General features: G+C 36.3%; 1 protein-coding gene across 6 annotated transcripts; it reads right to left on the bottom strand.

Moving 5' to 3' along the window:
• Positions 1 to 1,114: 1,114 nt before the first annotated feature.
• LOC119070764 (adenylyl cyclase-associated protein 1) lies at positions 1,115 to 19,427 on the bottom strand. 6 transcript variants are annotated; one of them, XM_037175240.1, is made up of 10 exons: positions 14,549 to 14,614; positions 13,562 to 13,955; positions 10,685 to 11,480; positions 9,978 to 10,147; positions 3,019 to 3,710; positions 2,606 to 2,954; positions 2,077 to 2,246; positions 1,802 to 2,008; positions 1,598 to 1,741; positions 1,115 to 1,518 (listed from the first exon to the last, which is right to left on the bottom strand). In XM_037175240.1, exons 2-10 carry the CDS (start codon positions 13,812 to 13,814, stop codon positions 1,435 to 1,437), a joined length of 2,865 nt encoding a protein of 954 aa, XP_037031135.1. In that variant the 5' UTR covers positions 13,815 to 13,955; positions 14,549 to 14,614; the 3' UTR covers positions 1,115 to 1,434. The 6 variants fall into 6 exon arrangements, with proteins under 6 accessions (XP_037031135.1, XP_037031134.1, XP_037031138.1 ...); XM_037175239.1 differs by lacking the exon at positions 14,549 to 14,614 and having other exon boundaries at positions 13,562 to 13,988; XM_037175243.1 differs by lacking the exons at positions 9,978 to 10,147; positions 10,685 to 11,480; positions 13,562 to 13,955; positions 14,549 to 14,614 and adding an exon at positions 19,250 to 19,427.
• Positions 19,428 to 21,755: the final 2,328 nt, after the last annotated feature.

Genomic DNA, 21,755 nt, shown 5'->3' with positions numbered 1-21,755 from the left:
AGCTTGCCAGCCATTTTCAGCTCCTCGTGGAGTTCACTATTTGCTGATGACCACAAATTGTCGAAAAAGATATGTAGTGAACACGATTGTGCGGCTCTCCAGGAAGACTTGGAATTGCTATCGGAATGGTGCAAACAGCGGTTGCTTGACCTGAATGTAAAGAAGTGCCACACACTGACCGTTACGTATAAACCAAGTAAGTTTAATTTCAATTACACGATTAATGGAGAGGATACCACGAGAGTCAACGTCAAAAAAGAACTTGGTGTGGACTTTGATGAGAAAGTGAAATTTAACTACCACATCAATAATTTGACCCGTAAAAGTTACCAGATGATAGGATTCATTTTCCGCGCGACAAAACGCTTCAAGAACCCAGAAAGTATAATTAAACTCTACGTCACATACGTCCGTAGTAGACTGGAATATTGCTGCTCGATCTGGAATCCGCAATATATTAAATACATTGATCAATTGGAGAGGGTTCAGAGAAAGTTTACGAGGCTGTTATTCTACAGATTCAACTGGATCAAACCGGACTACAAATCACGACTAAAACAACTTCGAATGCATTCACTTGAAACGCGTCGTTTTCAATTGGATGAAATGTTGCTGTATAATTTGATCAATGGGCACCTTGTTTCTATGCTTTCAACTGATATTATATTTCACCAACCAGTGCGAAATACGAGAAATCCACCGAAATTTTATCTGCCGACAACTGCATCGAACTACGCGGAAAACGAGCCTATACATCGGTTGAAACGTCACCACAACACAATATTTTCGTCACTAGACCTTACCAACCCTAGTCGCCACTCCTTCAAACGTGCAGTGAAAACATTTTTCGATTATTGAATTTAAATTATTTTTTGTTGATTAACATACTGTTAGTTCTTACAAATTTTCATTTTTAAACTAAATTGCTGTGAATTCATGAATGGTCGCTTGTAATTGGGCTTACAGCCTGTAAGTGCATCGAATAAATAAATAAACAGTTAAACCTGAAGTTGACCTTTTTGGTCTCACGGATGACAAATATAGAGTAAGGAATTTGTTCGTGCATTATTCATTCATCGATTGCAGCGCCATCTGAATATCGAAACACTTTGTCTTTATGAAATTCTCGAGTCATTTACTTTTATTTCTTATCGAAATGAATTGTATATAATTTGATATAATTAGTTATTATAACCATGACCGAAGCGGATTCACATCGGAACACAAGGGATCGGAGATAATATGAATTTTTGTTATAATAGGAAGTCGATGGGAGCGGGGAGGAGGGAAAGAAAAGTAAGGTTATCATCATATATGCTGTACTGGTTCTGGTTGTATGGATAAGAGAGAACGGAAAATAATTCTTTTTGCTTACTTAAATCGCATTATTAGTGATTCACGACGATTATTATCAAAAATGAAAAATTATTTTATCTAGCCAAGACTTTCTACACAAATGGTGGTCAATGAGTCACCGTTGATTTTCGTTTTAAATTGTTCTGGAATCGGTTTCTCGGTCTGAAACGTTAAATTGAAAAGAAAAGAAATTTCTCGGTCAAATCATCCAGCAATTCAAACACAATGTCGCAAAACTTACATAATCTCCATTTCCTTTTGGAATTAGAACATTCATTTCGGATGATTTAGACGACACGATTTCAACGTCCAACGACTTGTCGGACAAATACATTTGGCAACCGTCCGTTTTGTCAATCGAAATTGTCGGTACATTACCTAGAACCTGGACAGAACACAATCAAAATGAGTCGACGTCCAAAAAATAAATTCCCGCTGAACTTACTTGCATCTGTACGCTTTGACAGTTGACAAATTCCACGGACGACACAACGGAATCTAATAGCACGGAACATTTTCTGCACGAGTCCAAGATGATTCCGTTAATTTTCCCCTTAACAGTCACAGTCGATCCTTCGCATTTGAATAGATAGACCATGTTGTTCATTTCGGCATTTTCCACCAGCAAATTTGGATTGTTTTTCTGGTATTCCTGAAACGAAAGACCCGAACGGGTTAGACTGCATGTGGAGATGATCAAACGTTTTGCGGTTCACTAACAATCAGCCATTTCTTTCCATCCCTTGTGAATACTGGAGGCTTGGCGGCAGCTGGAGCAGGAGCTTTGTTACCAGGTGATGGTAGAGAAACTGGTGCTTTGAATGGAGCTGGTCCAGAACGTAAAGTTGTGTTCTTATGTGTTTGCATATCGGACGTGACTTTCTTTAGACCTGAAAATTTAGTTTCTCAATTTTATATTAGTCGATTGATGGCACTGCAGCTAGTTAGTCAAAATTTTTATTCAAATGAAGCGAAATTGGGTGGTGAAAGAACTTTCTCCCTAGGACACCAACGTTGATCATTCCAGACATTTAAAAGTTTCGTCACCGTTTCCGGAAATTTTACAGTTGGGTGCGAGTTTGGGTCGCTCATGCATTCAATTCGTTGCAACATCAATTACTTTCACAAAATGTAGACCTTAAGAGGATAACTACTGAGCTTTAGGTAGAATTGAATGGACTAGTCCATTCTGACCACTCCTTCTTCACCTTTACAGCCTGTAACTTACAATTAAGTAAAGACAATTTACCTTTCGTTATGTCAGCTCCCTGATTGATCTGTGCAAACAATGCACTTCGATCATCACCTGAGCCAACAGCCAAACTGCCTAAGTCTGGAAGAACTGGTGGTGGTGGTGGCATACCAGGTGGTGGAGGCGGTGGGCAACCGCCAGCACTAGCAACAGTTTTGCCAGACCAAACCAAACCGGTTGTATGATACTGTCGTATGTATTTCTGTAATTCAGTCAATGTTTGAATCCACGAACGAGCCCATTCCACATGAGTCGAATCCTTCTCTTTCCAATCTTTCAGCACACGGTTCGTGTAGAATTGACCGGCGTCGTTCATTTCCTTCACGTGTGGTCCAGGTGTTGGAGACTGAACGGAAAAAAAGTTTCTCAAGCTGTACATGGAGTCATTCTTTGCCGAAAATTCAACTTACCACACAGACCCATCCCAAAGCGGGAATACTCTCACTAATCGCTGACAAATGATTGAAGAATGGCGATGTTCGGTTCTTTTCGCGATATTCCTGGATTATAGTAATTTGATCGGATGTTGGTTTAAGCAGTTGTTGTTGATCGGCCGGCGATGGTTGGGCTGACGTAGACGCTAGAGTTACGTACGCCAGTTGTGCGTTGAAAGCCCTTTCCACAGACTCGGCATGTTTGGCTACATCACCGCCAATTTTCTTCGATAGATTTATGTATTCCAACAGCGGTCCACTGACAATGTCCTGATATCCCAAAACACTCATACTGGTTGGTGGTGAATAGTCTGGTTCGTCTTGAGTTAGATATTCGTCGGTACTGAGTTGATTGATAACCGTCGGTAGATTTTCAAGATCGATGGAAATCTTCTTGCCGTTCAACAATGGAAAATTGTCGTTCACACTATCGGCTGCAATATCCCCGATGAGTAAATCAAAGTTCGGTGTCGATGGTGGCAATGGTAATGGTAAACTGTCCAATTCTTCCGAATCAGTTTTTTGTATCACAGCATTTAATGTTCCGTTCACCGTTGCCAATTCACGGGCAGATACAGTTCGTTCAAGACGTTCGATAATTCTTTCCAAACGATCGATAAGATGACCTAGTTCAGCGGTTGTGGATGGCTTTAGGTTCGGGTCACAATCTGTATGAAATGAGAAAAGGGAAATGACGAAAATTAATGATTTTCAAGCTGATATTCTTGACATGGCAAATGAAGTACAAGATTCTGTAAAAGGAATAACAGATGAAATGACCGCATCACAATTCGGTTGCCGTTTGTACAAGTGGTTTCCTTATCCCTAATTAAAAGTTATAAGGAAACTGTAGCTCATTTTATGGACACGAATGACCATAGAGCAATATAATACACACATAGATGAAAAGGTGACTGATGACTAAGCATTTTCAACCTGACTCGTTATAATTAAGCAGACACAAGCTTTTTAATATAAATTGTTAAAAGAGAGACTGGTACATGTCCAGAGACTGGTACATGTCCAGAGACTGGTATTATCAGGTAAAGCCTCGTCAAGCCTGATTGTATTTAAAATTAATTTTTCGAACAGAAAACCCTGCAGTCGTTTCAGTGACCCTCTCATATCTCTACCTTGATTCGATATTCTGAATTATTATTTTGCCAGTTAAAATTAACGAGGAACAACTACTTCAATATGAAGGACTCTGATTGTATTCGCATTGACTAATTCGACCAACCTATATTAGATGTACGTGTTGGATATGGATATGAATGACGTATTCCAACGACAAAATAACCTAATTTCACCAAACGACATACTTGTATATGTATAAATAACACACCCAACTATAAAATGAGTGTGTTGCTTCACCCACCAAAGTCTTGTTTATGTTTTTTTTTTTCGGGGGACATTCAACGAACTTTTCTGTTAACAAGACAATTTCGCATAGAATTTTCTTGTCGTTTCAATTTAGATGTATAATTGAAAAAGTTTAAATGAAAATTAATTTTAGGAGTGTGGAGTGTCGTGTTCTCATTGACCTCATTATAAATTAAATTTGATCGAAATTTTCCATTTGTTTTTATTCAAACATCGTAGCATCCATTTGAGTCATTAAATTTTGAAACAGATTCTCAGCTGTTATTGGCAACGATTTAAAAATAATTGGGCGATGAGCTTGTGTTCTCTTATTCAGCAAAATGTGTGTGAAAACAAATGAAGTAGAAGATTTTGTATCAAAAATTACTCCAATAGTAGATCAATCATCCCAAATCACTTTTAAAGGCTCACACGTCAAATGTTAACGTTTGTGTAAACAATATGTCACAAAATATTAATGCATCGATAAGCTTGAACTGCAGTCACACCACTAGTTCGTACAACCAGGGCCTACTTTTTTCACAAAAACTTTTTTTTTCTAAATTTCCCCAAATTTTCTCATATTTTCCCACATTTTTTCGCAAATAAATTTAGAGAGAATTTAGAGCCAATGTATGCTTTGGAAAATTACTTTGTTTCCAAATTTTCCAAAAAATGTGGGAGAATGTGCGGTGGAACGAAGACTGCCTAAAAATCAGCAGCAGATGTGACAGTTATTTGCTCGCCGAAGGCAAACAGTTAGAAATTGCATTTCGAAGGTGTCATCCGAGAAAATGCAATTTTCAACTTTTTCCCGAGATAAATGTTTTTCTCAACAAAGGCTTCCGAAATTTCATCGCCTGTACATCGTGAAAAAGGCGGTTGTTATCTTCCCTTTACACGTAACTATAAGACATACAGATGGTATTCCCTCAGTAAAGTTATGCTTTCATACTTGTCTCCTAACCATTATAATCAGTTAGCTGTTGCAAGTACACTCCTTTATAATTTACGAGCTGTTCACACAAAAAAAAGAATTACTTTGTAGTCGACTGGCATTTATTTTTGAGATAAAAAAAAATTCGTCGACATTTCAACAGCGTTGAATCAACACACATATACTCGTTTCGCATGAGGTAATAATTTACCGTTGGAAAATTTATAGATTTTCGGACAAATAGAAAAAGAGAAGCTTAGAACATACAAATTACAATCCGTTATACATAAATCAATAATTACCTGGATTGTTGCAATTTTTCACATCATTTATAATAAGTGTTCTACCAAAACATACACTCAGCGATTTACCCATGCTATGCACCCGGTTTTATTTTTCATATCCCATAATTCCAAAATTAATTTTTAAAAAAATGTAAGCTCTCTCTCGCAACGTCAAAACATTAGAATTCAGAGCGATCGGCAACACACTGTGGCCTTTTTATTTAGTTAGACATCGAGAGCACACTAATAGCAACAGCGATTATAAAATTAATTTTTCTGCGAGTTCTGCGTCTTCTTTTATTTTTAAATTATTTGGAATTTCATGAAAAACTCTTTTTTTTGTTGTTGTTGTTGTTGTGCTATATAATAAGCCACACATATAGTCAATTATTATACACACCATGTGTGTGTCTTCTATTAATATAATTAATTTTTTTCAAATTATTTATTTATGGTTTTGCCTTGACAATGAGAGATCGATAAAAAGTGCGAGAAAAGAAAATTGCATAAGAAATTCGGTGAAGCGTTAAAACACTGTAACACATTCGCAGTATATTTAGTGCTGAAGAATGTTTGTTGTTATGGTATATGGCGATGACGACGATTTAATAATTTAATAACAATCGGTTACTGCATATAACGAGAAAATAGCAAACTTATACACCCACTCAATGGTTTATTTCGATAAATTCTAACGAAGAGAAATTAATTATTCAAATAAAAATTTTGAGTTCCACTGAAGCACTTTTCTATCAAAGCTACAACAAATTATCACAGATTAGAAGTGTACCTACGATTCTTTTGTTATATATTTGCTTAGAAGGTAAGACAACGACAAGCTCCGATTTGAGTTTTCGGTATATTAGAATTCTATTCACTATATCAATGCAGCAACACAGATAGTAATAAGTGGATAAGTGTTTAATACGAAAAAATCAAAACAAATCCAAAATTTTTACAAAAAAAATAATAATAAAATTTCTGAGCACAGATACACACCATAAACACCAAAATAAATCTGAAAACTGAAATAAAACTGGACGGTCGGCAAAGAGTTTGGTGTAAAATTTTCGCAAAAATAGAAAAGATTGCGAGCACTGCCTTTCGATGCCAAATGAATTCACTTCAATTCGGATAAGTCCGGTGCGCTTCACAGTGAATAACAATATAATGACGACTCTTTTTCATATCGGCGATATTATCGTCATTTTGTTAGATAAAAGTTAATCTTGCAGCTTAGATATATAGCGCTGGTATAAGAACTTTCCAGTAAGGAATAGCAGTAGTAGTGAGTGTGTAGATTGTATAATTATAAAATCGACAACCGTACTGAACATAGTTGGTAATGTTTTTTTTATCGTCGATACTTACATTTTGAAGTATAGCAACCATATACACTTGAAAATCAAGTGTGTGTCTTTCGATATATTACATCTGTACACCCAGCCAGAGGCGCCGAGTTTTGTTCATGGGAGGCAAAACAATTTTTCTAAACTTCATCTAACCAAAATCAATGTTAGAAATCTGTTTTGGTCGCTACACTCTGCAGTGAACTGTGAAAACTATCGCCTCATTTCATAGTGGAACAATCACCTCCATCTCCCCCGTGAACTCGGCGCCACTGTGTATGCCCATTTAATTCATAAATTCAGGTAACGATATGGTTTTATCAGCAGTTGCTAACGTGTTTAGCAGAAAGATTAGGAAATAATTGAGAATTTTGTTCACTTTGTGTTAGGAGAACTTTAAAATAATTTAACTTCGAAATGTTGATCAACAACAATTGATCGCAATATTCATCGGAGAACTGATTTCAAGATATAATAGGAGTTCTAGCTACAGTCCTCACCGAAGGGCAGATAATCGTGTATTTCGTGTCCGTAAGGATTTTCTAATAGAAAAGAGAAAATCCTCAATGGATTTTCTAGAATCCGAAAGGATTTTTTTGTCCATTTCAAAGGAATTTCAATCATTTTTAGGGATCTTTAAGGATTTCAACGAATTTGCGAATTTTCTGAACAAAGGATTTCCTTTTGAGTGCATAAGGAAATGAGTTCTAACCTTAATACCGTTCAAAGTGGCATTGCCAGATTTTGTTTACATTGAGGATTGGCAACAGACTAATAATAATAAACACTCACAGCGCAAGCATATTAGACTAACAACCATTTCAAGATACATTTCAATGAAATAAGACAGCGAGATGCTATTTCCTTACCCAAATGTATCACGTGGAGTCAAAGTAATGAGCATGAGGTTTTTTACAAGCATGTAATATATCTTAAGTAATTGCTTGTAAGTATGTAAGTGGTTGTTTAAGCAAAAGTGTCAGCTTTGCGGAACCAGCCCATGGCGACTGGAGTAATACACTATTATTCACAATTGGCTAACCAGTTCATTTTTATTCTGATTTCGACGGAGACGTCAAGGGTACTAGGAAAGTTAGGCCTGGATTTAACCAAAAAAATCGGAAGTAAAATCACTGATGAAAAACGTGCGACATCATTTTTAATTCACCGCATTAGCATCGCCGTTCAAAAAGGAAACGTGGCATCGATTTTGGGCACAATTCCACCATCGAAAGATTTAAAGAGGGGGTGTTTGATCTTTATACATTGTAAAAATTATGTACTAAATAAACGAGAGCTTGTCATTATTGTATTCCCACAACATTATTCGCAATTATTTCCCAATCTTTCCGGTTAAGCATGTGAGTAGCTGCCGATAAAATCATACTGTTGGTTGCCTTTTTGAATAATATTTAGTTCACTGTGTATGCGAATGTATAATTTATTGAAATACATTCTTGCTTTTCATGTTGTTGCTACGTCAAAGCGTAAAGTGTCGACGTTAATTAAACCGTTATGTTGACAAAACATATTAAGGAACAACCAGTCATCTGTTAACGACAAAGACGATGTAAAAATAAGTGGTGAACACTCATTATTATTATCTTATTATAAGCAACCGTTTGCTAAAAAAAACTAATGAAGTAAAAGATTTTGTGTCGAACACTAAACGATAGCTTGAACAAAAGAAGGAACAGATTTGGTGACTAGGTTAGCTGTTTGCCAGTGAGAACTTTTAGCCATTACTGATGTAATTTCGGATAAGGGACAGAGATAGACATAGAAAATTCGTTTGCACTTAAAGGAAAATCCTTTGCTAAAAGAATCGTTCAATTCTTCAAAATTCTTATAAATTATAGAAAATTTCATGAAAATCATGTAAAAATGCTTGAAATTCTAGGAAATCCCTTTTCACTCAAAATACACCACTCGGCAATTTTTATTGAAAAAAACTGTTGAAAATGCAAGACAATCAACAAGACATCTAGGATCTTAAGCTACAAATAACAGATAAAGTATGGGATGAGTTTCGTTTCGTGATTGTCAGTCTCATCACTGTGCCTGATAAGTAAATGCTAAGCTAGAAACTATAATGATAATCACCTTATCCAAGCAGTTCTGATTACAGGCGGACCAATAATTTTACTAATTTCGTTGACTTGGTAACACATCACTTTTACAGTGCTCAGTGGTGTGCTGTGCTAAATACCTAGCCATTAAATGATGTACTAGGATCAAAATTAGTCTGAGTGGAATGCCGATGTATTTCAACAGTTCTTTTACTGGTAATCCCAAAGCTCTACGCTCAAGTCACCCAGACTTGAACCGATTCAATCCTCTTAGTTTTGTTTACACATCTGACAATCGGTTCAAATCTGTCTGCGGTTGAGTCTTTAACTCTCGCACTGGTAACTCAATCGAGTAGTAAGGATAGTTATTAGCGTTATTAGCGACTGTGATATTGAGTTGTTACGAACTGTGGTATATGCGTCTCCTTTGTGTAGCCCAAATTACAAAACCATAGCACTGCTCCTAGCATTAATGTAAAAACTATTTGGAGGCTGATGGAGATGGTATCAGAATAGGGTTAAATGTATCAAAATTTGGAGGCCTTCCGACGTCTGACATACGAGTGTTTATGCTAGGAGCAGTGCTACGACACAACCCATTCTTCGAAAATTATTTGGATTGTAAGAAGTTCCATGGTGTGACACTTGATGACATTTGAGGCAATATTTTTAAAATTTTAAGGAATTTTATTCATTCGATTTTGATTTTCGGATCGGTTATTGTGTAGTTACATGTGACTCTTACATCGAAAGAGTAAATGTACAATTTGACAGGGAACACAGCAATAAGCATTATCCAATTTAGAGTGTCAAAGTATTCAATTTGTGCCATCTCTATATCTATTTCTCCGGTAAATCGATATTTGATCGAAATATTAACAAAAAACGCTAACGTATTACAACGGACACAAATTAAACATCAAATAGAAATTACCAAAATTGTCAAATGCGACATCCGGTCCCAACGGATTAAACCGAACCCGATGATCTGCGGCTGCTTGTGCTGCCGACAGTAAATCGGCAAAGAACCGATGCCTTTTTAACGCCAATTCGTCACGTCCAATCGGTGTCACAGGTGGTTCACGATGAACACCATCCGCTTCACTGTGTGCACCCAGAGAAGCAATAAGTTTTGTTATCATCAATTAATGTACTCGACTCAGATTAAATTTTGTTTTCAGTCAAATTAATTCATCGGATGTCTGTTTGGACAAGTAAATTAATTGCGAGAAAATTAATCTTTTCGGTAAATTCAACCGTTGTGGACAGCTTAAAGCTATCGAATGTGTTGTGTCGTCTTTCATGTTCGTTACGCCGTACAGCGAATGAGAACATTTTCAATTTAATTAAGGTGTTTCTCTCAAGAAAGAAAAGTTAATCGTGCATGAGTGTGCATTTAAACGAAATTTGTTCGAAACTTCTTTTGGGAGTAGACGACAAATAAATGATGAAAAACCGTTGCTACCGTCAAGGCAATGACCTCCTTCTTGGATTATTTTTAATAAACACACACAACATTGTCGTGTGTATTTATCTCTCGCATCAATCCGTTCGTAGTTTGTCGATTGAAAATAAAATAAAATTTTCGCGACACAGCCGATTCTTTCGTAGTTTGAATCAAAGAATAAAAAATAGTTTCACCTGTCGTCGGGAAACCAATCAGATGGAAAAGTCATCCCAGGAATCGATCCCTTCTTCTTCGGATACGGTGTACACATATCGCCTCGCGGCAATTGCGGTGAAATTGAATCCGAAAACACCTCATCGTCGTCGGTCACCATTGGTATATACTCTTTGCTGTCGCTGTAATTCACTTTCTTCTTAATTGACGACTTCGATGAACAACGTCGTGACAAGCAACTTTTCGGTGGTTCGCTCGATATTGTGTCGTCCGATGGAGTCGTCGGCGGCGATGGTAGATTATCGTTTTGGTCTTTTTCGTCTGGTGGAACACTTATGTGATCGTTAATTTCTTCATTCAACTGCTCGTCTGGTTGATGGTCGCTCAATTGATCGTCCGGTTGGTCATCGTTGATTATTATCTGCTCGTCGACAGTGTTAGGCACTATTTGAGAGTTATCACTAAAGCTATTATTTTGGCTAGATTCAATTGTCCGATTATTGCTGCTGTCACTGTTGTCCGATGATTGTTCTAACGCTTGATACGATGCCGGTGGCGGCAGTATCGGTTGGCTTTGTTCCGAACATCTACTGTCCGGTGATTTCGATTCTTGTTCCCTATCCACTTCCTTTGCGTCGGATGCCTCAGAGTCTGAATGTTTCGCGTCCACACGTTCGGAATGTTCCGAGTGATCGGAATCGATTTGTTTCGCTTCGGATACGTCGACCGTTTTGTCATTGTTATCGATTTGTGGCGATTCCGGAAGTTCATTTTTACCGTCATTTGACTCCGTTTTCTCATTAAAACTCTCTGCAGCTTTTGAGTAAAGAAAAAAAGTTTCCGAATTATTGTCAGAACCATTGGCATATATCTACCGGATGCTCTAATTGTTTTGTGATTACCGTTGAATGGAAGCTTTTAAGTATCCGAAATCAAAAGAAAAAATCATTTTCGGATTGATATGGGTCGTAATTCAATTTATTTTCAAGTCCATACTTCCCCCTGCCTTTATGAAACATTTACATGCCTTTGAATAATAATGGTTTTGCGGATAGCGGAGCGCACGTGTACGCATTAATATTGAAAATATTATTTCCACTCAATTATTCTCTTCAGTTGACCAGCTTCGGTGCTACGAGAACAACACACATGAATTTGTTGTGATTATGGAAGTTTAAGGTGAGCTCCATATTTCTTGAATAAAACATGAAGTCATGGAGTGAATAGCTGTATAACCTGCTGGCCGGTAGTATTCAATATAAATACACTTTACGCTTCAATTTCAGGAGTCTGTACTTCTTTGCGAGATGAAGGAAATTATGTTGGGCCGAGTAAAGAAAATTAAATTTTTCTTGTTTGCTGTGGAAGCGTAGAAATGAATCATTTATTCAGAAAGGAAATAAGAAGCAAACAGCGGAGGATGTTTATTTTGTTTGTTGGCTCGAAATTAAACCAAACAAAAGTTTCGTGTGTGACAACTTTTCCGAAGGAAGTTTAAACATTCAATGGATTACGACGGTATATATACACCGATAATGTCTCTGCACAGAAGTTGGACGATTTTAAAATTAAAGTCAAGCAACAGAGTTGGTCGTAATCTCTTTAAAATTTAACCGAACACACAACCAAATTCAATAAACTACGGAAAGTAATGAATAAACACGTTGGCTACACCAGTTTCTGTTGATCTTTTAAACGTCTTTTAAACGAATTTCACGCAAAAATTGAACAATTTATAGCTTAAGTTATTTTCGTACGAATGTTTACGACTCATTTGAGTCGAACAAAAGCACAATTGTGTTCAAAGTATCGGTTGAGGAATGAGACTTTTTGAGATTTTTGCTGAACAATCGACCTCGATTAAGGTGCAGGTACTGGTTTCTGGCACCAGTGTGAGCTTTATTCTTGCCATTACCAATCCTTGAACGAGTTGAAAGTCTTTTTGAAACGGCTAATCATCTGTTATCTACGACGATAACGACGACAAAAGTAAAAGATGATTTCTCCCTGTTGTTACATTGCTGCAGTATGTCAAAACAATAGAATTATAAATGAAGATTTTGGTATCAACCTCTATAGCAGAAATAATTTCAACAAATAACTATTAGGGAAACGACAGGTCATCTGCTATAGACAACGGTGACAAGAATAAGCATTCAGTTCTGATTGGTGTTCTCTCATATAATGAAATGTAAGATGGAAATATTGAAGTGTCAGATTTTGTCAGTTGAAGTAACAGATTTACAGATTCTATACGATACGTTTACCGTTTCTCAAGGGTTAGTAAACAAGTAAGCTATAGTAGTTCCATAAACAATTTTCTCCTTCCGGCAAACTAGATTATAAACCAGGACATCATTAGTCATTTGAAAGCAGAGCTTTTTTTGAGGAAACAGTTTCTTGATTTTCTCACAGTTTCCAAGAAATTTTGAGAAAATGTTTTCTCAAAAATAAACTCTGTTTGAATAGGACCTGGCTGGCAACACTGAGTAGTGTTTTGATAAAGTTCTGCCAGCCAGGTCAGCCAGGTCAAAAAAGTAATGAGATGAAAGGGACCAGGATGGCAGCAGTGAGTTGAGTTTGATAAAATTACATCAATGTTGCCACCCAAGTCTTTTTCAAAAGACTAACGCGTACTGTCCCAAATCTCTAACATTACCTTGCTCACAGCCGAGTTATAATTGTAAAACAAACTCATTTCGTTTCATCATCGTCCTGGTGTGAGATGTTTCCATTTTGTTAAATTATTATCAACTACGTTGAAGCATGTGTTAAGGCATTTGAAACACGGAAGTAATGTTGAAAATGTACAATCAATTTGTGACTTCCATTCAATTAAATCAACTAAACAACTCGAGAACATAATGTGTATATAAGACTCCCATTTCCATTCATACCAATTTGTGTTTCCACTTCCACCACCGGTAAAATCGCACGCTCGTTAGTCGGCTCTTGACTGATTATTACCTCTTTCGCCGTCGTTTCAACTTCTCTGTCTTTCAGTAGAATTTCCACACAATCATCTGTTCGATTTTCCACATTATCCTTATCAATATTAGCTGGGCTTTCATCGTTTGAATCGGTATTTTCATCATTGAGTGCTTTCTTATTCGATTTTTTATTCGTACAACCGCAACAGCTTGAAAACATTTTTTTTCTTTTGGTTCGCTCTGTCGTTTCACGATAATATTTTTGCTATTTTTCTTTTTTATTATTTATTGTTTTCTTATGGAATTCAGTCGTGTTTATTGCTGGTTTAAACGCGCGTATGGGTCGAGTGTTGATTGAATGCTTGATGTAAAAAACACATGCTACAAATTATGATCGAAATTACAGATCTGCTTAGAAAATGTGGATTTTAAATTTGAAATTTTCCGAGCTTATAAATTAGAGACATTAATGCGCTCAGTAATGCGTAAAGGAGATTTATGGAGATGAAGAAAAAAAAATCTTTTTCTCGATTCTATCTGGTTTTCATCACGACATAAGAACATAAAAAGAGGTAACACAACGAAAAGGATTCGTAATATGATGAGAAAAGCAATCGATAAAATATATTCTGTTCTTAGAGCAGCAAAATGATATGAACACACGAATTTAAGATGACTTTGTGGAGAAGTCACTTGAAATACTTTTTTTATCTTTGAGAACTATCGTTCAAATGTAAACAGATTGCAATATTTAACCAATATCTTCTCTGTGTTCCATTCACACCGTACAATCACTGTTGCATTTATTGATTGCCGAAAGTCACTAAGATCAATTTATCATAATGAGATTATCGGAGCCCATCAGTTTAATCATGACACAACAACGAGAACCGAACAACTGAACAGTTTGTGCACAATATTTTCATAATTTCAAATTTTTGTTTATAAAATTACTTTATCTGTTCGTACGCTTAAACATTGCACTTCGGTTGTTGATCAATGTAAGTAAAAAAGAAAACTAAAGTTCCTTGGCAAAATTCAAGTGTTCAAATGAACCTGGAATTCAGGATAAAAACGGAAAGCCAATAATAATTGCTGGCAAGCACACACAACTGAGCAAACCTCTCCGTTTCTATGATCGTACAGTAACTATTTGGAGCAATGTTTTTAACAAGTTCAAATCCATCAACTTATGCATTAAGGGAAGGCCTTACAACACCAATGGGAATAAAATTTTCATTTTTACAATAAACATTTCACGTGAAAATTGTGTCAACACAGAAAAACAAATTACTTTTCTTTCCGAGGAAAATCATTTTTTCACAATGAATGTAAACCTAAAGCTTCCCTACCGGCAACATTGCGCATCTGCCAAAATTGAGAAAAATACATTTTCTCATTCATCTTTCTGAAATTCGAAACATATATGTACAATACACCAGAAGCATGAACCTACAGATGATTGAACATTGTATATTGCTGAATGCAAGGAATATTTAATTGAAAATCGACAGCCGAATGGATATCAAACGGATGAAAAAAAAAATTCTTCGTATTTTGAAAGGTTTTCCTCGCTCTTCTTTCAAAACATTTTTAAATTGTCGGTTTAACAATACGAAAATGTGAAGAATTATTGCGAATTAAGAGAATCGCAAATTGGCAGTAGTAAAAGCAAAATTTTTTTTTTTGTGGTGAAAATAAAAGCGCAAACTCTAACCACACCCACACACCCTAAAATATATGGAACACATTTTTGTGAATATTTTATGTTATTAACGAATTGTAGTGGCGACTATCAGAAGTTGGAGATGTGAATAGTTTTCGAAAGAAATTTTTAGCGACATGGTCACGGTCAGTGAACTATTTTAGATTTTCCTTTATTGCACAACATCTGGTTGATACTAACAACAGAAGAAGCATAATTATTTATAGCCAACCTTTTAGAATCTGCGAGTCATCTGTTATCGACTCCGGATTTACTTCTCTTATATAGCAGAATGCATGTTAAAAATATTGAAGTGATAGATTTTGTATCAAATACTAAGGTCGATAAGGTTGCCGTTTCTGAAAGGTTAAATTCTTGGAAATAATTCATCGTTACAGCAGGAGATGTTGGACTTTGTCGAAAACAGAAACTTGAAAAAACATCCTGTTTTGAGATTTTTTTTCTTCACGAAAGAAACATTTCGAAACAAAAATAGGGTGACAGTTCGGGTGAAAAAATTTCTATTTTCTCCGCTGAACTGTCATAATCCGAAACGTCAACAAATTGTTATTTAAAGAAAATTGGAATAGGTTCTTGTTGGAATTTCCTATTTTCTCACCTTGGTAAACAAATCAGTATATCCAGTAATGTGGATTGCAGTCCTTGTCTTTCGAGAAATACAACATGTTCTTTCCAGCCAACTAAATAACTTGTAAAAACGGCAAACATTAATTTTGCTACTTCAAAATACATTTTACTATTGTAAAGCTATAGCACAGGGTCCCGTCCACAGCTTTATTTGTGTCGATACTATCGATATAGTCAGATGAATATCCCTTTTTTAAAGGTTAATCCGGTTATTGTTTCACACTCACTGAGCAAATACGATCGTTGGCAAAAGTTTTCAATAATAGAACTTAATAATATTCGAAATAAATAGATAAATAATTTACCAACGACAAGACTGCACTCAAAACGTACAGAAGAAAGGAATTTCGAAGATTTTAATTAACAATACACACCCACTCACAGAAGTATTGCTAGTTGTATTATATAGATTATAGACTCAATTAGAAAATGTCTCGTAATAGGATGTGCTATGTATACTATGGTAATATGGTTACATACCGTAGGTCCAAAACCTTAGACTAAAGAATCATGGCCCTACGTTAGTGAAGGGCCGTGACGCAAGCCCGTTCACATTACAAAATTTGTAACAAAAAAATCCGTAGGACTGAGGAACATACACGAACTTTTTGACTTTTCTCCCTCCGCTCCTAATACCCCCAAAGTATTTTATTCGCGCTTTTATACTTTTTGACGCAAATTTTTTAGTTATAATTTTCTTCCTTGAATATTTCGGGTAAAATTTTTGTTGATAAAACTTTCGCGTACTTCCCTCATCAGCTGCCACTTGTGACGCATATCGTTTTGCGTGTCGAATTTGTAAGCGTCACCTACACCGATAACAGTTCTTTTGTAAGTGGATAACAGGACTTGCGTCACACTTCCACTGTAAGTGGTTTTGGGCAATAAGAATTATTAACGGTTAGTCATCTGTTATCGACAACGATGAAAAAAAAAATTTGAAGAGAATTCTTTTATTATAACGAACCGTACACTGTAAAACTAAAGAGGTACAAGATTTGTGTACCAAACACTAAGCGATACTTGAAACAAAAGAACGAACAGATTTAATCATAAGTGGTGCGATATGCTTGCCATTTATAAAAAGGTTAGGCACTGCAATTAAGAAGTATGAACCTTGAATGTATTGAAAGGCTCGGATCGAGTGATTTTCTGATCTTGGAAATACTCAACACATGAACTTTAGGTTCGATCTTTCATTTTAAGTTAAAAGTGATACAATCGTATAATCAAACACGTATGATGAGTGGACCAGCTGGTATAGCAGCTGAAGTAACTTTCGATATCAATTTGGTTCAATTTGGTAAATTCGAATTTATAAGTACGTATTATCGTTATACGTCGTTTGCGAAAGTTTTTAGAGCCTCAATTTACATATACTTGTCCATTGGTTGTTTAATTCAAATTTGCAAGTTCGGAAACATAAATGAACACTACGGCTGGTCTAGTCATCTGTTATCGGCAACGATTTCACTACCTACTCTTGCCGTTTCTAACAGCTTTGTAATCTTCTTAATTAAATAACTGTAGCTTGATTGTTCACAGGGCTCCCTCAGTAGCTAATTAACTATTCGCCAAATTGCAAATTAAGTTCATCTTGTGCAACATTTACCCCATGAAACGTTGTGCTGGGAAAAAGTTGGAAATTGTATTTTCTCGGGTATTTTCTTCTCACGATATGCTTGACAAAAAACACCCTCGAAAGCAATTTTCAACTTTGAAGAAATAACTATCTCACATATGTGCGGCGTGATAATCCCCATTTTCTTCACGCATAAAGCCATGAGAAATAGCTATTTATGCAACCTAGATGCAAAGTACTTTATTAGGCTCTAGATATGTACTAGTACATACCCTAATAAACAACTTTGAATCGTGTTTCATACAAAGTTTTATGCCACAGAGGCATCTAAAGTTTGCAAATTTTGCATATGATGATGCTGAGTGGGATAAATGATGTTTTGTTGACGTTTCGTTTGATGACAGTTCGGTGAAAGAAGTGTCGATTTTCTTCCCTCTTGATAGAGAAGAAAATTAACATTTTCCAAAGAAATATAATTTGGACCAGTTAGCTCTTAATATGTCAAAAAAATATAAATGCAATGACAAGTACCACAAGGCAAGTTATAATTAACTGGTTTTCGAAACTCTTGCTCTGACCAGTCTACATTTCTAGACAAAGCGGCTATGTCATCTGTTATCAAACACAAGAAAATCTATTAATTGGTTCTCATTACAACCACATTTAACGTAAAATTTATAAGATAGTAGACAGATGCAGGGCATACTACCAGTCACGCTACTTCGTTTTACGTAACAGATAATCAAAACGAAATCCTCAATTCATTTACGATACAAGTTGCTTTATATTGACAAATTAACGTGCCGTTGTTGTCGATAACAGATTTCACGGCCCCGAACATATATAGCTGAGTAAATTGTTGTGTGAAAAGATCGTCACACACTTTCAACACTGGGAGCAATGACCAATGCACATTTAATTTCAAAATACACATCCAAAATGCCCATATTTGGTCTTCTTCTCTATCAGCATGTTCATGTTCAAATCAAAGCCAATTACAAATTGAATTTCTAACACACGATATGAGTGTGAACAATAGCGAAGCAATTTATAGGTAACATCACCAGATAGATACACCTTACCTTTCAGCAATAATGAGCTCATCGAAATTAAATTTATATTTTGATTTTTGCAACAGTCATTCATTTTCGCGGTATACAATGCGCTACCGTGAATCTGGTAAATTTCATTGATAAATTATGACGAATATTCATCCTAAATTTCTATAATGGAACACAACTACAGCGACCAAACACAAAGGATGTTACAAATTTCAATCTTTTCTAATTAAAATCGCTTGAACTTGATAAACAAACACCATAGCTGCTACACATATGTAACAGAAAATGTTATTGGTGCAGGGTTTACCATTGAACTCTTTTACATATACGAAAAAAGTGACTGTCTACAACTCATACTGCAAAGAATCTGTGACGAAAATGATGAGTCACAAACTTTTTTTCGGTTTATATCAATCACCACTGCGGGCACAGTTTCATAAAGAATATATTTTCGCAAAACTTTTTGTTTGCTTAACATTCAGCAATGAATCGATAATCTAAAAACAATCGGAACAAATAGAATATGTCCGATTGAATGAATTCCTTTTGTTACAGCCGGCAAACGAAACGGATAGCAGTCATTTTATAACAACAAATTTATGCAAGAGAAAATTGCATGGATGAATATATCGCCGGAATTAAAGTGGTTCTGTACGTACCCTTTTCACGAATACTGGTTGGTTTGGTTTTATTGCTCACGGTTTGCTTCACTTAATCACTTTAAATTTAAACGCACTAAACAGTTTGATTTGTTGTTTTCAATTACAAAAATGTTACATGTAAAAATATCACAACTTTGCCGAGTGTCCACTAAAACACAATAAAAGAGATTTTGACAACTGACTGGGCGTCGTCGATAAATTTCATCGTCTTATCGTGTCCAACGTAAATGGATGCGTTCACAGTCTATGAAAATACCTTTGAAAATATGCGCGACATGCGCTGTTACATTTGCCATCAACGAAGAGAGTGAGATCTTATGTTAAAACAAATGAAGTAAAGGATTTCGTTTCAATCTATTAATAATGTTGAGATTGCAGAGTTCGCCCTCGGTACGAGGTCCAAAAACTATTTTTTTTAAACAAATCTAACAGGCATAGCACTGCTCCAAGCATTAATGTGGAAAATATTTGGAGCCTGATGCTTTTCACTGACTTAAAACACACAATACATGAAAGTGTACAAACATACATGTATCCAAATTTGGCAGGCTTTTTGACGTTTGACATACGAATATTAAAGCTGGGAGAAGTGCTACGTCATAGATAACTCGTAAATGAGTAAATCATCTGTTATGAACAAAGACGAGCGACAAAAATAAGCGATGAGTCCATTGTATTCTTAAAGAGCTGTCAACCATGAAAATTAGTGAAGCATAGTATTACTATATAAGGGAAGGAATTGGATATTTCGTATCCATGTGAGTAAAAGTGTCCGCGGTCTTTAGCCCGATATTCTTTTACTTATCGTGATACGAAATATCAAATTATTTCCCGAGTATAGTATAACGTTTTCGCGTTTTCCTTTACGAAGGAGGATAAGACTTTTCCCTAGGGACGGAAAGTCCATTTTAAAGGAATAGTATATTTCAACATACCCCAATCCACACAAGATGTGTGTGAACGCCAAGGCTGTATACTTTGGGGAGGTCACGCAGACCGCCATTTTATTAGATACGCGGTAACACACCACTTCTGATGATTTTACATGTAAAAAGTTTCACCACATCATCAAGACGACGAGAATCGTCAGAGTAGGTGAATTTTTGTATGAAATCGGCCATTTTATAATCAACTGTGGTGTGTAACCCGCGTATCTGTATCTGCGTGACCTCCCCAAAGTATACAGCCTAGTGTGCACGAAAACACACATCGAGTGTGTATTGGGGTATTTTGAAAAACATTTTTCTGTAATAGTGAGAGTATGTTGGTGCATTCCTTCCCAACCGTTACTTTCCTTCTCGACCGTTTACTTTCTCTACTAACCGATTCATATCCAATACACTCTCACGTATACAGAAAATAGTATGTTACATACCAAGGATCGAAAAGGTGCGTTTTAGACCCAGGTGGTGAAAACGTCCAGGGATGGAGCGACGCGAAGCGGAGCGGAGACCAAGGACGTTTTCACCACCGTGGTCTAAAACACACCTTTTCGATCCGTGGTATGTATACTATTTTTCTTCCTGGAGTACCAAAGTCACATTCCGAACAAAACATAACAACAGATTTGCACGCCATATTCAGCTGCGATCTCTATACCACATGCGAGATCGTATGCGATATCACAAAATCTCATGCGATATCACAATATCACATGCGAGATGGCATTCGATATAACAAAATATAATGCGAGATCGCATGCGATATCACAAAATCTGATGCGAGATCGCATTTAATATCTCATGTGTAGCATTTTCATTTGGTATAGTACATGACACATCTGGGAAAGAATAAAGATAGGATCGAAAATGACATAAGCGGGAATGAAAATTGAGAGAAAAAAGTGTCGGAGAATGTTGCTCTTTCGGTACTAAATTTGGTGAGTGAATGTGACGGTTTTGGTACTTCAGGAAGAAAAAGATTTTTCTGTATACGTGAGAGTGTATTGGTGAGCTATGATATGAATCGGTCGGTAGGGAAAGTAAACGGTCGAGAAGGAAAGTAACGGTTGGGAAGGAATGCACCAACACACTCTCACTATTACAGAAATAGTACATTACTATGCAAGGGAAGTAAAGTGATATCTCGTATCCAGATGAGAAAAAGTATCCGAGGGCGGCAGCCCGAGGTACTTTTACTCATCGTGATACGAGATATCACTTTATTTTCCGTGTGTAGTACGACGTTTTACTATGCGAGTGATGTAAAGGTTATTGCCTATACATGTAATAGCCTTATTACATGCACCAGCATAGTAAAATATCTTTCAAAATACCCCAATACACACTCGATGTGTGTTTTCGCTTGGGCTTCGCCCGCGCGTGCACACACATCTTGTGTGTATTGGGGTATGTTGAAATATACTATTCATACACTTCAATACTTCGAACAAAAGAAGTAGAAGATTTAATCGTTATATTGCGATTGCCGTTTACTAAATGTTAAATTTCTGAGCCTCACAAAAAAATTGTATTAGAAAGCGGGAGAATTGTATACGGAAGGT

This window comes from Bradysia coprophila (genome assembly GCF_014529535.1).
Source record: "Bradysia coprophila strain Holo2 chromosome IV unlocalized genomic scaffold, BU_Bcop_v1 contig_106, whole genome shotgun sequence".
NCBI lineage: Eukaryota > Metazoa > Arthropoda > Insecta > Diptera > Sciaridae > Bradysia > Bradysia coprophila.
Note: the sequence above shows the minus strand (reverse complement) of the source record. Positions and strands in the feature narration are given on the sequence as shown.

Bases quoted from the DNA above. Each gene is read 5' to 3' on its own strand.
- LOC119070764 (XM_037175240.1), bottom strand. From the start codon at position 13,814: ATGTTTTCAAGCTGTTGCGGTTGTACGAATAAAAAATCGAATAAGAAA. The intron at 2,955-3,018 runs GTAAGTTGAATT...TTTTCCGTTCAG, and splicing joins CTTTGGGATGGGTCTGTGTG to TCTCCAACACCTGGACCACA. The intron at 1,742-1,801 runs GTAAGTTCAGCG...TGTTCTGTCCAG, and splicing joins GTCAAAGCGTACAGATGCAA to GTTCTAGGTAATGTACCGAC.